Source organism: Phodopus roborovskii, unplaced genomic scaffold, assembly GCF_943737965.1.
Source record: "Phodopus roborovskii unplaced genomic scaffold, PHOROB, whole genome shotgun sequence".
NCBI lineage: Eukaryota > Metazoa > Chordata > Mammalia > Rodentia > Cricetidae > Phodopus > Phodopus roborovskii.
The window spans coordinates 48,642,471-48,657,588 of record NW_026126418.1 but is presented as its reverse complement, the minus strand read 5'-3'; the positions used below and the strand labels follow the sequence as shown (position 1 = coordinate 48,657,588).

Sequence of the window (15,118 nt, the reverse complement as noted above, 5' to 3'; positions counted from 1 at the left end):
TAGCTGCTATAAGCAGTGATTCTAGAGCTCATAAACTCTTTTTGGGGGGGGTGGAGTGGGAATTATTATGATTTTATGTGTATGAGTGTTTGCACGTGGAAGGCAGAAGAAAGCCACAGATGAGAGATGCTGAGTTATGGAGAAGTCCTTGTTCAGTGGCTTCGTTCTCACATCCCCTCAGTGAAGGTAGAAAGTGCTGCTTGCTACCTCTTTAATTCAGTCCTTTGTCATTTGCTAGCAAGGGCAAAAAATTCTCTTCTTGGAGAAATCTCTGAGGTGGTGCACTTTTGAGTCGGAATAAAAACTGGTAGAGTTCACAAAATTACAGGGCTGAAACGAACCTTAAACTCCTCTCCTTTGAGCTTCGTCATACAAACCTGAAGCACAAAGATTACCCTGCTAGGAGCCGATCTAGGATTTAGGTTTTAATAAAGTTTTCAAAGGAAGCTAGGTACTAGTCCAATTGTGAATCTCACAGTGTGAAGTGTTGAAATATTCCATCATTTTCCCTGCCATGCTCCTTTTTCTCTGAGAAAAGAAAGTCAATAGGAGCACATAGAACCTTCAGAGCATGCCGAACACTGTGCGCAAAGAGGCTCTCTTGATGGTTTGGTTTATCTGGTTAGGTGAACAAAAGAAAGAAGGAAAGAAAGCCAACAGAAGGCCGTAATTTCCTTGTTTGGTTATGTCATTCTTGCCACAACCTTATAAAAGCTTTAGTATTAGCCTCTCTGTTTTTAATGAAGCCGTGTATGCATCAAAGTGTCTGTCAATTAAAGCCGGCAGTTTTCTCCAATACTAATTTGCCTCTCGAAGTAATTGAAATACTAAAAATAATATGCTTTCAGTGATGAGGATGAAATAAGCAGAGTAGACAGTGGTACCCTGTTATAAACATGCTAACAGTCACTTGCAGTATCTGATTGTCTCCTTTCCTTAATGATAAGAAAGATCATCAGCATAAACATGATCTCTTTAGAATGCAAACAGCTATACAATCATGCTATCACAATAATGGCTTAGGAACTTTAGTTAATTGACTTCATAATGCAATTAATATATAAAGTCTCTTCTAATTGAATGGAGATAAATATGCATTGGTGAAAAATACCTCTCTGGCTAAAAGATTGACACTACCTTCTGACTCTCCTGTGTAGTATTGTAAAATACATTTTAATTAATGTATAATTACATCATTATTCTCTTTTCTCCCTCCTGTCACTTCTGTTTCCTCTTTCCAAATTCCAACACCTTCACTCCTTTTCAAATTGATTATTGTCACTTTTACATATATAGAGATACAGATGCACAGATATAGAAATACAACCTTCTAAGCATGTAAAAGTCAATGTTCCTTAAACAATACAACATGAAAAGTATTTGCATTCTTTTATAGCTGGCAACTCTGGTTTGATTTGGTGAAAACACAACTGTTTTAATCAGCACCACAGGATATATTTGATATAGAATACCAATAAAATTATTCAAGTGTTTCAGCTACATGGAATATCTCTTCCAGCAAGTTCAAAGAGAAAATATCAAATTGCACATCACTAGATAGTCAATATTTTTCTTCATGTTCATGTTTCATCCATTTTATTTTATTTATGTTTGTTTTTATTCTGTTCTACATCACAAGTGTACTCCAGTCTATTCCAAATTTACATTTTCCTGCAGTGTGTGTGCTTAATCACATTTCCTTTTGAACATCCAGGCAGCTACATACAATGCTACAATCTAAATTTAGATCAGAGCACTTCTGCTTAACAAACACAATTCCACAAGGAAAAAAAAAGGAGGGGGCAGGGTAGAAAAATATGATGCTAAAAATAAGTGTTGCTTTTCACATGACTGAGCAAGCTGGCTAAGGGAATCACTTGTACATTCTGTCCACAGGAAACAATTGTAGTAGGTAACCACTTAACTGGCACCACAGAGACTTATATTAAATTATTCTTGACCAATCTCTTTTATTTGCTCTTATCAGAAAGCAGGTAAATGGGAATATAATTTCAAGGTAAGTGTCCTATGAGTATAACCATTCCATATTCCTGTGTAGAATTTCTGGTAAACCATAGCTCAATTTACCTTTTGTAAACCATTAGACAACCATTACTTTTCTATGTTCCCAATGACCCATAGCTTTGACTTCTTGCTAGAATCAGCTAATAGAAATTTCAGTAGATTAGTGTTGATTGTTGTGTAGTGTTGTGTAGTGTAGTGTTGATTAGTTCTTGATTGTTTACATTTGATTTTTAGAATACTTATTTTATGGGTGTGCAGTTTGCATTGTAAGAATGTGAATTTATTATTCTTATTTTACACTTTTAGTATGCCAACTGAGATATCTGTGGTCATTTCTGAAATCACCTATCCACCTAGCTGTGTCTGTTCACCAAAATTACCAGTTTTTAAATAGTATTTTTTAATACAAGTGTTCTGCTTTTGTTTCTTCACCAAAATTATTTTTCCTAGACTGATTTCAGTTGGTAGTAAGTAGGAACTGTGCAGTTTGGAAAGTTGATTTTTAACTAGTTCATGACAGACATATATGATACAAATATGTCACTACAGGAATCACAAATTTATATCATTAGATATTGTGATTCAGATTCTATACATAGCAGTGAGTCACAATGACCTACATTTGGGACAGAATGATTAAGTGATGCTATACTATACACAAAACATAATACTAGCTTTAGATTCACATAACTCCACCATCAACATTTTAAATAATCCCATAAAAAGAAGATATCTGTCAGTAAGCTGCACAGGAACATGCATGTCACATTGCTCCAAAAAGTGATTTGCAATGACATCCTTGTAATGAAATATTCATTGCAAATTTGACAAAATACATACATGGAATGCTCAAAAACTTAATAAAAGTATTTAGGAACAAATCATACAATGTAAATGAAAGAAGTATATTTAATTCAATGAATTCAGTCTCATAAGCACACGTGTGACATAATCAATAATCATTTTCTATTGTGATCAGAAGATTTGCAAAAATAAATGCATCACTTTTGCTTTCAAACAAAGAAAACTAAATGTTATCTGGTTTGAAAAATAATAGAATGTGTAGATTTCTTGAGAAGTTAAACTTCCTCTTGAAAAATGATGCATGCATAAAATTTACAATTCCTAACAGGAGAGTTTTGCCATATTTCTAGGCAAAGTTCAGAGCAATAAGAAAAATCAATTAACAGTAGATGATGTTGCCTAATTTAAACAGTGTAGGTATGTCAATATTTAGTAAAGAAAGCTAGTCAACGTGTGTCTCAGGCACCATCATCTGATAGGTAAGATAGGATACTTTATGATACTTTTTCAGACTGTGGAAATCACTGCATACCATTTCTCCCTAGCAGATAAACCATGTAAAGGTGAATCCAGTGACTGCATCCATTACACACTTCTTACAAATGGGAGTTTGCTTCAATAGAATTTACTTTCTGCATTATCTTTACTAAATAATTTAATCAACAACATTATTTGGTATTTCTCTGGGCTGGCCCTGCAGTGGATGATTTATTTAATATCTTGAACTTATACTTAGAAATAAGACACAGTCAGATGAAATTAATTATTACATTCACAAGGGATTTGATGTTTTCCTGCTCTTTCTCTTCATGTATTCTGTCATACTGTCTAATAATTATGTCATTTTATGTGTGGATTCCTTAGAAAGTCCAGCTTAGACCCATGAAAACAACAGAAAATTATCTCAAATAGTCTCCTTTGGCATCCTCTCAGGCTAAAGGCACACATAGGAGGGTACTAATATCAGAGAAACTCTGCACATTAAGCAATTTATTTTAATGACCTCCCTCAAAACAACTCACTTGGCATTAAAATATATTTATTGTAGGATTATGAGAACAAAATTCTATCAAAATAACTTTTGTAAAATGTTTCATCATCTAATGTCAAATTTCTTCTTAATAATCTGTCTTAACTCCACTTATTCTACTGAGTAAAGCTGGTATAAAAGCCATCTGAAAGGCTGCCACTCTCTTCTTCATGAAAACAATTATTGTGACGTGTGTCTCCCATCCTTTTCTAGAAAAATTGTATGTTGTCTGCGATGATTGATTTATTATTGCCTTTATACTGGATTTGTCATTATTCATTATTTTCTTTGTCAAACAGGCCCACACTTTTGTTCACATAATTACGCAGTCCTGCCTCTCAATAAGCAAAGTGGCGGATGGCTCCTACCATCCTTCCATGGAGACCTGTAATGATAGCACTTCGCAAAAATGGCTACTAAGAAATTATACAAGAGCAGAAGTTTTTAGAAATATTTTTGGAAATCATACTGGTGATTTTTTTCTTTAATGGCTTGTAGAGGTTTGTGTTTCAGAGTTCTTAAATTTACTTTAGTAATTTTAGTTTTCAAAATCAGAAATTTTAATAAACCATTTTATGGAGTTATTTTTCTATCTTTTGCTTCTTAGCTATGCTTTAAATTGGAGACTTGGTATTTTAAGTAACAATTAGTCTATCATTAACAAAAAATATTTCCAGTTTTATGTCATATATATGTATATCTATGTATATGTCTGTGAATATAATGGGTTAAATATTTTGTGAAATATTTTTGTATTAGCATAAAAGTAGCCACATCTATATGAAAACAGATTGTGTGTCAAATGGGAAAACATGACTAAATATAACATAGGTTAAAAATGAATTATTTTGGAACTTTGAAATTATTTAATTTTGTTACATTTTATTCAGATGATTCAACTCTGTGTTGTGTGTGTGTGTGTGTGTCTGTGTCTGTGTTCCATATTTCACATCTTTTATAAATTACCATTGCTTTATTCTTAGACACTAAGTAAATCCCATAATAAAATCTAAGTTATGTTCAACAGCTCATGAACAAAAAAGTCATATCTACACATGTCTTCTGTGGTCAGATAGGAGATATAATTATAAGAATCAAAGATCTTCAGAAATATTTATTTTATTTATCACTTCCATTATTTGTGACCCTCTTCTCATTAAATAATTAAGTAAATATCTATTTAGTTCAAGTCAATAAATGGCTGTGGCATACAAATAAAAGCATTTTTGGGATTTTTGAAAAAATCAATAAATAGTAAATTTTAATTGTTCAGCCAATGGCTGTGGGAACACATTAGGGGCTCTAGAGGTTTACCAGTTCCTGTAAGCCACCTAAAGCTGTTGGTGCACAATTAAGCATCAGGATTTGTGGCACAGCTAAGAAAAGAAGCAAGGAGACAAGAGGGCAGAATATGTATTATTTGGAAGACAGCACATTTGAGTGATGGACAATCTAAATAAAAGATGGAAAAGTTGGAGTAGGAATGACCATTTGCATTAAGGGGAATCATCACAAGGCAACTTCTATGTAACATTTGAGTTTGTTTTCTAAGCCTCCATATCTTCTATGTTCATATCCAACAGAATGTTTGGGGCATAAACATTTAATGTTATGAGTCTACCACTGAGTATGAGGGCAGAAACCGTCTCTCAGCAGGGAAGCCTTCAGCAGTTCCCTCATAACTCTTGCAGTTTCTGGAAGGTAGCTAACTTTTCTAAAGGTCATATTCTGGCACAAGGTTTTGAGATCTCCATCTGGACAGTGAGGAAACCAAGAATGCTAAAGAGGCTTATTCTTAAAGTAGATGATAACACTGGTAAATATCTCCTTAGACACTGTGCGCAGAAACCAACCTACAAGTTTCTGCTCTAGGGACCATAGTTTGATTACTGTCAGAAATACACATGCACATTATACAGGTCATTTTTTTTTAAAACCATAAGTCATGTTGCCTAAACACATAGTTAACAGTGTTGCTCTTATTTGGTTTCTAAGGATGCAGAGTTCATTGGCTAAAGATCAAATGTTTGAGCAAAAGGAGAAGGAAATATGTGAACATTTGTTAAATGTAAATCACATTTCTAATGAATAATCAGTCTTCATAATGATTTGAGTGGTTTTCCTCAGTGCTCAGAACTGGTAAAAAAGGGAAGGGAATTCACACTCAGGAATTCTTGAGTCTGAAATGCTTGGCTTTCTGGTGTGCTACATTGGGCAAAGCAGAGTTTTTTTTTTGTTGTTGTTGTTGTTTTTGCTCATTTGTTACCTTGGGAGAAGTAGGTTTTTACTACTAATTAGTTTTTTATATGAGAATATTTACATATTTATTATAAAGAACAATAATATTTGTGTGATTATAATACTTATTCTAAAGCTCTTTATTCCAATATGACATAAGGTAATTGATCAAATCATTCCATTTCTGTGATAAGTGTTTACATTACAATATAGTAATGGCACTGCATTTTTATAAGTCAATGTGTGGTAACCTACTCAATGAATGCATATATTCTATTTTTTTTAAAGAACCTATTAGAACCATGCATTGGTAAGTGCTTTTTTGAAAGAGAATATATGTATAAGCTAACTCCGCTTTGAGATAGACTACTAGAATTTTTATATTGTTGCTGTTGATCATACTTACACTTTTTTTAAAAGGAAAATATTGTTTTTGCTTAGTTTTTTATCTGAATTTTCAGACTGGTTAATGGTTGAATTTCCTGTCATCCTAAGAATAAACCAACCAACTTCTTGCTATCTTAAGCCATGTCTTTTTTACTTCTTTTTTTTTTAACTAAAAATGGCTTGATACTCTATATTGAAAAATGACAACAAAGGCCTCAATCTTGACATTACGTACACTTTTAATCGCCAAGCCTTTAATTTCCTGCTTGTTGTCAGAGAGAGATCTTTCCCAACACCCTGTCCTCTGTTTATCTGTCTTACAACAGGGAAGCACAGGATGAGTTTCAAATGTTTCTCTATATGTTTACCACACATAGCCCCCAATATAATATCAAGAAAAAAAACATTATAAAAAAGAATACATCCCAACTTTTAATTTTGGTAATTTGTAAAAATAATATGTTTAGAATATATTTTACAAGACTTACTTGCATAGGACCACATATATGTGAAAACATTTTAAGTTAGAGATCTTTTCCTGGATTTCTGGGCACTGCCCATGAAATTAGAAAGTTAATATATAATTAATAGTTTGAAAGCATATTGCCTTAAAACATGCTGGAATGTGAAGTCCCAGAAAGTGAATTTCATTACAAATGGAAAGATATGCTCTGTGATGACTAAACATGGTGAAATTATTTGAGCTGTGATGACAACAAAATATATCTCTATCCCTGTTTTGATTTAATATTGATAAATTTGTAGATTCTTAAATATGGTAAGCATCCCATGAAGTAAGATTATATCTGGCTATACTAATTACTGGTCTACAGTTAATGTCTAAGACACTATAGTTTAGTTGAATAAAAGTTGTGTGGTTGACTTTTGTGTTTTACAAATTGTTCTAACACATGGCTATAAAACTAAAATTTTTCTTAAGTTTGTTAATATTTGTCACCACTAAACTCCAAGTTCATTAACAAGTGTTTAACAAAAATGTCTGAATTTTCCCCCACCTGTAAGAAATATCAACCTATTTATTTAATCACCTACAAATAGTGGTGAATTAGACAATGACTTTCCATTTATGGTAATTTAGAGACACGTGTGTACAGCTCCTTTTAAAAACATGTCATATTACTATATGTTAAAATGGTAGATAATATTTTTTGAAGAGCAGCTTTAACCCTATGTGCTCTTAAGTTACTGATCAATGTTTGTCTTTTACAGAGACTCACTTTGAGACATGTTAACAGTAACCAATGTCTTGATGAACCTTCTGAAGAAGACAAAATGGTGCCTACCATGCAGGACTGCAGTGGCAGCAGATCTCAACAATGGCTGCTGAGGAACATGACCTTGGGGGCATGAAGACCATTTTTCTCCCAAGACATGAAAGTCTACACTTTTGTTTATTCATTATTTCAGTTTGGTGAAAATATTAACTTTGTTGAATTAAAAGTTTAAAAAATACTTTTAGTATTCTAAAACACAGTTGTTTATAGTTCATTTTTAGGAATGTTTATTTCCCAACTAAAATTTGTATCTGATTGAAGAAGCACATAAAATATAAGTATTAGGAAGCTTATTAAACCTTTGAACTGTTTGGGAAAAATACACACCTTATATTTGCTTTTAAAATGTCTTTGGTAGCCTCCTGTCACAGGATTATTTTGGGGTTGGTTTATTTTGTCTTGTAATAATGATGAAAAGAGAGATTGTGCAATGCCTTATCTTAATTATGAAATATTATCATTGCTTTATAAAATGTACTTTTTAAAAAAATCTTCATGAAACCATGGTGAATTTCTAGGCTAACAATTAGAGTGCATATGAAATCATTCATGGGCCTTAAATTCATGATACCAAATGTTCAGGACAAGAAAAAGAAATTAAGTTTGCTCCTGAATTTGTAGAATATAAAATCATCATACCAAATAAAGAACTTAAACATTTGATCTAAACAATAAATTTAAGTCAAATAATAAGAGGAGTGAGTCAGATATCAAGGGGGACAAGAGTGAGAATCTTCACTTCCAATTAAACTTGAGGGCAGCCTTGCTCTGAGAGCTGATGTCAGGGTTTGAATCCAGCTACCCTCTGTCTCCATACACTAAGCTGTACCTTTGCCCTTCACTCTAGAATTATAAGTAAAGGGACCCTTCTTAGATTCAAATTTTAAACTATTATTTATCACTTTTAGTTCAGTCAATGATGTCATTGGCATTTTGTAGTTCATAAAAAGTATGGCACTCTAATAATTTATTGCTATGTTATAAAATCTAACATTGATCATTGGAAAACAAAATCTATGAGAATTAATTAAACTTACCTTAATTAAACTAGGAGGCTTGATTTGGCGTAAAATATGATTCAGTTTTAATTAGGACAATTTCATGTGTTAATTCAACCTTAAATCCCCCTTATTCACAGTGAATAAACTAATGTTATGAAAAAGAAGAAAAACCACTGGTGGGATATTAGTAAATTTTTATATTTAATAACATCTTAAGTGGTCATATGGTTGTTGTACATGTATGTTTTATTTTTATATATAACACCAGAAGAACAAGAAGGAAATTCTTTAAAAGCAAATAGCCCATTCTTTTGACCTTTTATTTTAAATGATCTAGAAAAGGCATTACATGGCTAACTGCACCTCCTTTATAATCCCTCTCTTCTTATTTCTGCCTTTTCTTCTCTCCTCTGACTCTGTCTCTATCTCTGTTCTCTGTCTCTCTGCCCCCACCCCTGACTTTAGAATGAGAAAGATAAACTTTTTACAAGACCTGAAAATACGAATTAATTTTCCTAGATGGTTTTCCCTTTTGACTCCACACTGTTATAATTGTGAAAAATTCCAACTTGTAATGTTTCAGTTTTCGGATTAAAGCTCAAGCATCTTTTACTCCTAAAACTTCAGGAAATTCTTAGACTTCTCAAAATTTTAGATAAAAGACTGAACATCAGGGCTTTAATTCCTGGGAAAGACATAGTTTATACTATAACAGGAAGGAACCCATGGCTCTCAAGAGATAATGACCCTTAAACCGATCATGACCGCTCAGATCAGATCGAACCTGACAAGCCAGTCTTCTATTTTTACTCTTTTTTCCTACATTCTCTTCTGGTTCTGACTCAAATAGCATGAAAAACGCCATATAGGGTTTTCCTGAAAATAAGAAATTTTAGACTCTCCAAGAGTTTGTTATGTGACATGCTCTACTTATGTCAATCAAAGCACATAGACATAGTGATGGGTAACACATTAAAAGAATATAATTGCTTAATGGGTGGTGAATTTCAGCAGCATTTTATATAAATGAACATTTCTATGGTCACAGTGAAATACAAGAGAGGAACTCTCAAAGACTCACCACATCATTTGGATATATGCCACACAGTGTCTAAGAAGAAAAACAAAATAGATGCATGGAGAGATAGAATGATATAAACCACCAAAATTGGAAAGATTTAAGGTTTTAAAAATTAATTTCCTTCAGTACAGAGAATTAATGTCTTGATTGGAATCAAAGTGATTCTGATCTTCCCCCCCACCACACACACACACATACACAATGGAAATTGATCTGGGCTAATGGATTTTTCGATTGCTCCAGTCTATCCATTCTTCTGGGGTTTTTTTGTCATAATAACAAATGCAATATTCACCTCCTGGATACACAAGTCAAAACTATAAAGTTGAGAACTGAGGGATCATTCACACAGTTGGCAAAGTGCTACCCATGATTTTAGCCTGATTATAAGAGCCCATATTTAAAATAGCAATTAACCATTAGATGTAATTGCATGTGTTTTTAATCCTTGCAACTGGGGAGGTGATGAAGGGTGAATTTCTTAAGTTTTCTAGCAGCCATCTTAGCCTAATTGGCAAGTTCCAGGCTAAATTAACAACCATGTCCTGTACATCAAGTGATGATGTCTATGATTGACCTCTAGTCTCCACATGGGCTTGCACACGAATGCTTGTGTGTGTGTGGGGGGGGGTGTGCATATGCAAACATGAATACACATGTAAAATATGTATGTCACTTTAGACTTTTTCTTTTCAAACATTTTTCCATTTCATTTTTATTTAAATTAGAAACAATCTTATTTTACATATCAATCTCAGTTCTCTCTCCCTACCATCCTCCCATGTCACCCACTAAGCCCCTCTTCTCTCTATCCCACATCCTGTCTACTCCCCAGGGAGGGTGAGGCCTTCCATGAGGGAACACCTAAGTCTGTCACATCATTTGGGCATGGCCTAGGCCCTCCATGGAGGAAGAGGCTCCCAAAGTCCATTAATGCACTAGGAATAAATTCTGGTTCCACTGTAAAAGACACCATAGATGTCTAGGCCTCCTAACTGTCACACAAGTTCAGGAGGCCTGTTTTGGTCCTATACTGGTTCCCTAGCTGCTTGGCTGGGGTATATGACCTCACACTTAGTCAATTAAGCTGTTTCTTACTTACTTACCCAGCATAGTGTTGACCCCTTTGCTCATCACTCACCAACTGGATTCCAGAAGTTTGGCTCAGTGGATCTCTGCTTCTTCTTCTATCAGCTCCTGGATGAAGGCTCTAGGAAGGCATTTAAGGTAGTCATCAATCTCATTATAGGGGAAGGACATTTAATGTAGCTTCTCCACTTTTGCTTAGATTGTTAGCTGAGGTCATGAAAATTGAGTCAGGGCAGGTAGAGGAGAGCAAGGATAGATATATTTTAATAGAGGTAGCCACTGTAGGTTTAAAGAGAAATCAGGCACTAGGGAAATGTCCAAAAATCCACAAGGAAGACCCCCAACTAAGAAAATTCAAAATTCTTAAGCCTGTCTTACCTGTGTCTCACAATCTGCCTGAAACTTCTTGCAGCCAAAATTGACTAGGACTAGGCCCAAAGCAAAATTTAAACTTGTTCAAATATTTTTTGCTATCTATATTTTTTGGTAACTGACCTCATTGTTATCAATTGTTGATTTTATACATGACACTATTGTGTTGTGGTATCAAAATGTTGGACAAATTGAATCTAAAAATCTGGAAACAAACTAGATGTTCCCTTTGGTATACAACCAGAAACCATTAATCTGCTACCACATTTAGTGTACATTATTATTTCTGAACTTCTAAATCATATGCACTATTACATGCATTCTTAACCAATGCTATACTTATTTCTTTAATTATTAAAGTCACATAGATACTAATAAATAAGAATGTTTATATTTCCCTGAATGTAATTTTTCCAATTAATTTTCAACTCATCTAATAGCCCTCATGTCTTTATATGCAGACAAACACACTCAACAAACATAACATATATGCATGTACTCTCTGCACTTGGATATGTGCATTAAATATCATCCACACATGTGTATGTGTACACATGTAGACATCTATGTTTCTTAATCTCTTGGCATCCTGCCTTTCATTACACTATACTGGCTGCCAAGTAAGCTTCTGCTTAATGTTGTTTCTATCTGTGCCATAGATGCCATTCACATCATTTCTTTAGGTTTCTATTTAAACAGTGAACTCTTGTCATGTCTGTAATTTCTAGCTGCTATCCTTCTGACCAAAAAATAAGTCTGCTCTTTTTTGAAATAAGTTTCTGCCAGTCTCCTGCTCCAACACACACTTGGGAATACAGTTACATTTATTTAGGAAATTGTTGTTTTTTAGTACCAGGGCCACATCTGTGTAAGGTAAGAACTCTATTACTTGTTCTACACACCCAGTTGTGTAAGTCCTTTTTATGGCACGATCAATATCAGTTTTGTCCCCTGGCTATGTTCAGCTTCTTGTGTTATCTTTTGGTATATACTAAGTAAACTTCTTGAAGTAATGAAGTTGAGTGTGTATTGAGGTTGTTAAGCAGCACTGTGTCATATGTCTTTGAACTTAAAATTTTAGAGTTCGGTAATGTCTTTACAGAGAACTTTTAGTGCTTTGTTGCAAAATGTTAATTTTTCTCTAATATCCTTCATATTAAAGTGTGGACTATATGTTGTCCTCTTTGTTAAAATCACCCGCCTTATGGAAATGAAATATGCCATTTTATTATAGTGCTGCTGTAAGATATAAGTTACTTCATTTAACTGAAAATAAGTATCAGAATTTCACTTGTGTTATCTTGATCACAGAAGGACCAAGATTTTTAGTTCTAGGAAGGAGATAAGTACATTCTTTGAAAATCATATTTATTTTCATGTTTTGATGATGACTGTATAAAGTTTATTTTCAAAAATAAGCAAAAGATATTATAGAAACCTTAAAACATTAAAGGTGTTATACCACTAGCTTCGATGTTTATAGGTAATAAAACTGAGCCATGAACATATAGTGCATTTTTCCCAAAGATCATAGAGTTATGCTGCCAGGACTATTAAAACTACTGCCAAAAATATATAAGGGCACAATAATGAAAAAAAAAATACCTTCATCAAAACTCTCTTATTAGTAACTTGATTCTTTAGGAAAATTTTAATTTTGATGTTTCTTTTCTTACTTTCACAAAATCTGTCTGTTCAATAAAATAAGACCACAGGCAATAGGAGAAGACCTGCAGCGCAGTGAAGACTTTCCCTGAAGGTATAATATTTACAGAACAAGAGAACACCATCAGTAAGCATCAGAAAGCAAATGGTTTGCAGAAAGCAGCATCAATTCTCTTCCGTTGTAACTGGTGGAACTTTGTTTCATATATTTTCTTGTAATTTCCTTCAAGATAAAGAAAGGCTGACCTACAGCTTGCACAGAGTATTAAACCTTCCATGTCTGTGAACACTGGGTGATTTCTGTGTTTGCATCTTTGTAGACTACCTGGAAACTAGAAGGTATTTCTTAGCTTCTCAGTGTCACTTTTTTATAAACCTAATATGGAAATTTGATTTCTCCTTAAGTGCTTAGAAACAGTCCAATAAGAATAAGAAAAATAAAGGAGAGGAAACTAAACTGCTATGATAAAATAACATAACTTGTTCATAATGATTTTTAAGCTTAGTGAGAGGTGAAGGATGCAATAGAATTGGTTCAGCAAACTTCAGAATATTGGCTTGCATACATATTGTTATTACATTTGAGAAATGAGTAAGTATAGTCATTGTCATCATATTTATATCTTACCTTGAATTCATGCTTTAGTTTCAGAAGAGGCAAAATTCGATGCATTCTTAAATTATAGGTAAAACAATTTGAACAAATGTGAAAAAATTCAAGACCTCACCAAATATGAGTCATTGTCCTTGAGATGTTATTTGGTACAGCTGAGAACTTCATGTCTAGTTTAGCTGGGCAGCAGGAATTCAGTGTATCAAGGCAGTTTATGTTTTAGGATTCAGTCAGTAGCCACCATTATGTGAGAAAGATGAGTGGAAACACTGCATTTCTTCTGTATATCACAGGAGTGTCTGGTTTGACTACATCTTGTTCAGAGTGTTATCAAGTAGAAAATACTGTATAAAGCTAAAGTTGGATGACTCCAGAAATTTTGTTTTAACTAGTTGGTACATAGGCTTGCCCCCCCCCCAATTTTTGTTTTATAGTGTTTAATAAATTCTACAGGAAATTTTCATTTAATGTTTTTAAAATCCACCCTGAGAAAGTAGTGGTTTGACACAGTCTTTTTGTCAATATAGTTAAGATGAGGACCACTCCTCATAATTGGGTAATCATTATTACAGCAATGCTTTATTGCCACTGTAAATGAGAGAGAATGAATCATCCCCCCTTGTAGGCTGGATTAGAATGAAAACTGAGTACTAGATAAGGCTCCACCTAAAATGTATATGAAACAGATGTTTCAAAACTGAAATATTCATCTTCTGTTTAATGGTGATGTTGAAAACTAAAAGACACAGATGTTTGGTTCCTGGTGTAACTAAAGCTAAAAATAGCACAAGAGGGAAACAGGAATCCATAGTCACAGAATTTTCTTTGAGAGAGGTAGGTACCTTCTGTTATTTAAAACCAGTGTAGTCACAGCTAGAGAACATAATCTCAAAAATGTTTAGACATGTTCCACACAGTGTTTAACATTTATAAAAGTAGAGTGTGCATAATGATTTAAACATTTTAAATGGTGTAAGCATTACTAAATGGGATAATTGTTCTTTTGTTGTAAATTTAAATATTTATACATTTTTGTAGAATTAAAGTATGCCAATTTAGTTTTCTTTTGGTATATGCTGTCTTTTTTTTCAAAAATAATTTTGCTAGTACTTGAAACAGATAATTTTAGTATTCCATAATTATGTTCTGTTTTATAGGATAAAGGAATGATCATCTATAGCCATTTCTCAGCAGCAAGAAAGTCTTAAACCCAGTATAGTCTTATAACCAAAATATGTAAAACAGCAGCATTGAAATATGATTAAAGACACACTATCTCATTAATTTTTATTATGAGACAATTGGAGACTGATACTTTCTGCTTTGCAAAAAATCATTCAGAGAAATTAAAATGCTTGTTTAGAATACTTGTTTTCAGGTCATGCCCAATTCCCTAAATCAGATATTGGAATATTGAAAATATGTCTGTGTTTGGGGAAGTAGAGCACTTTGGGCAGAACATTGGTTCTTTGGTACTAGCATCATAGTGACACCCAAAACCACAATCCAGGTAAAAAT

General features: G+C 33.5%; 1 protein-coding gene across 2 annotated transcripts in view; it reads left to right on the top strand.

The window, feature by feature from the left end:
• Positions 1-7,974, top strand: part of Galnt13 (polypeptide N-acetylgalactosaminyltransferase 13) — a 553,792-nt gene extending 545,818 nt beyond the window's left edge. The window contains exons 12-13 of one of the 2 annotated variants that reach the window (XM_051184676.1): positions 1,988-2,017; positions 7,715-7,974. In XM_051184676.1, coding sequence (XP_051040633.1) covers positions 1,988-2,017; positions 7,715-7,855 — 171 coding nt within the window. In that variant the 3' untranslated portion in view covers positions 7,856-7,974. The remainder of the gene's footprint in view (positions 1-1,987; positions 2,018-7,714) is intronic. The other variant, XM_051184677.1, reaches the window with a different exon arrangement.
• The last annotated feature ends 7,144 nt before the right edge of the window (positions 7,975-15,118 follow it).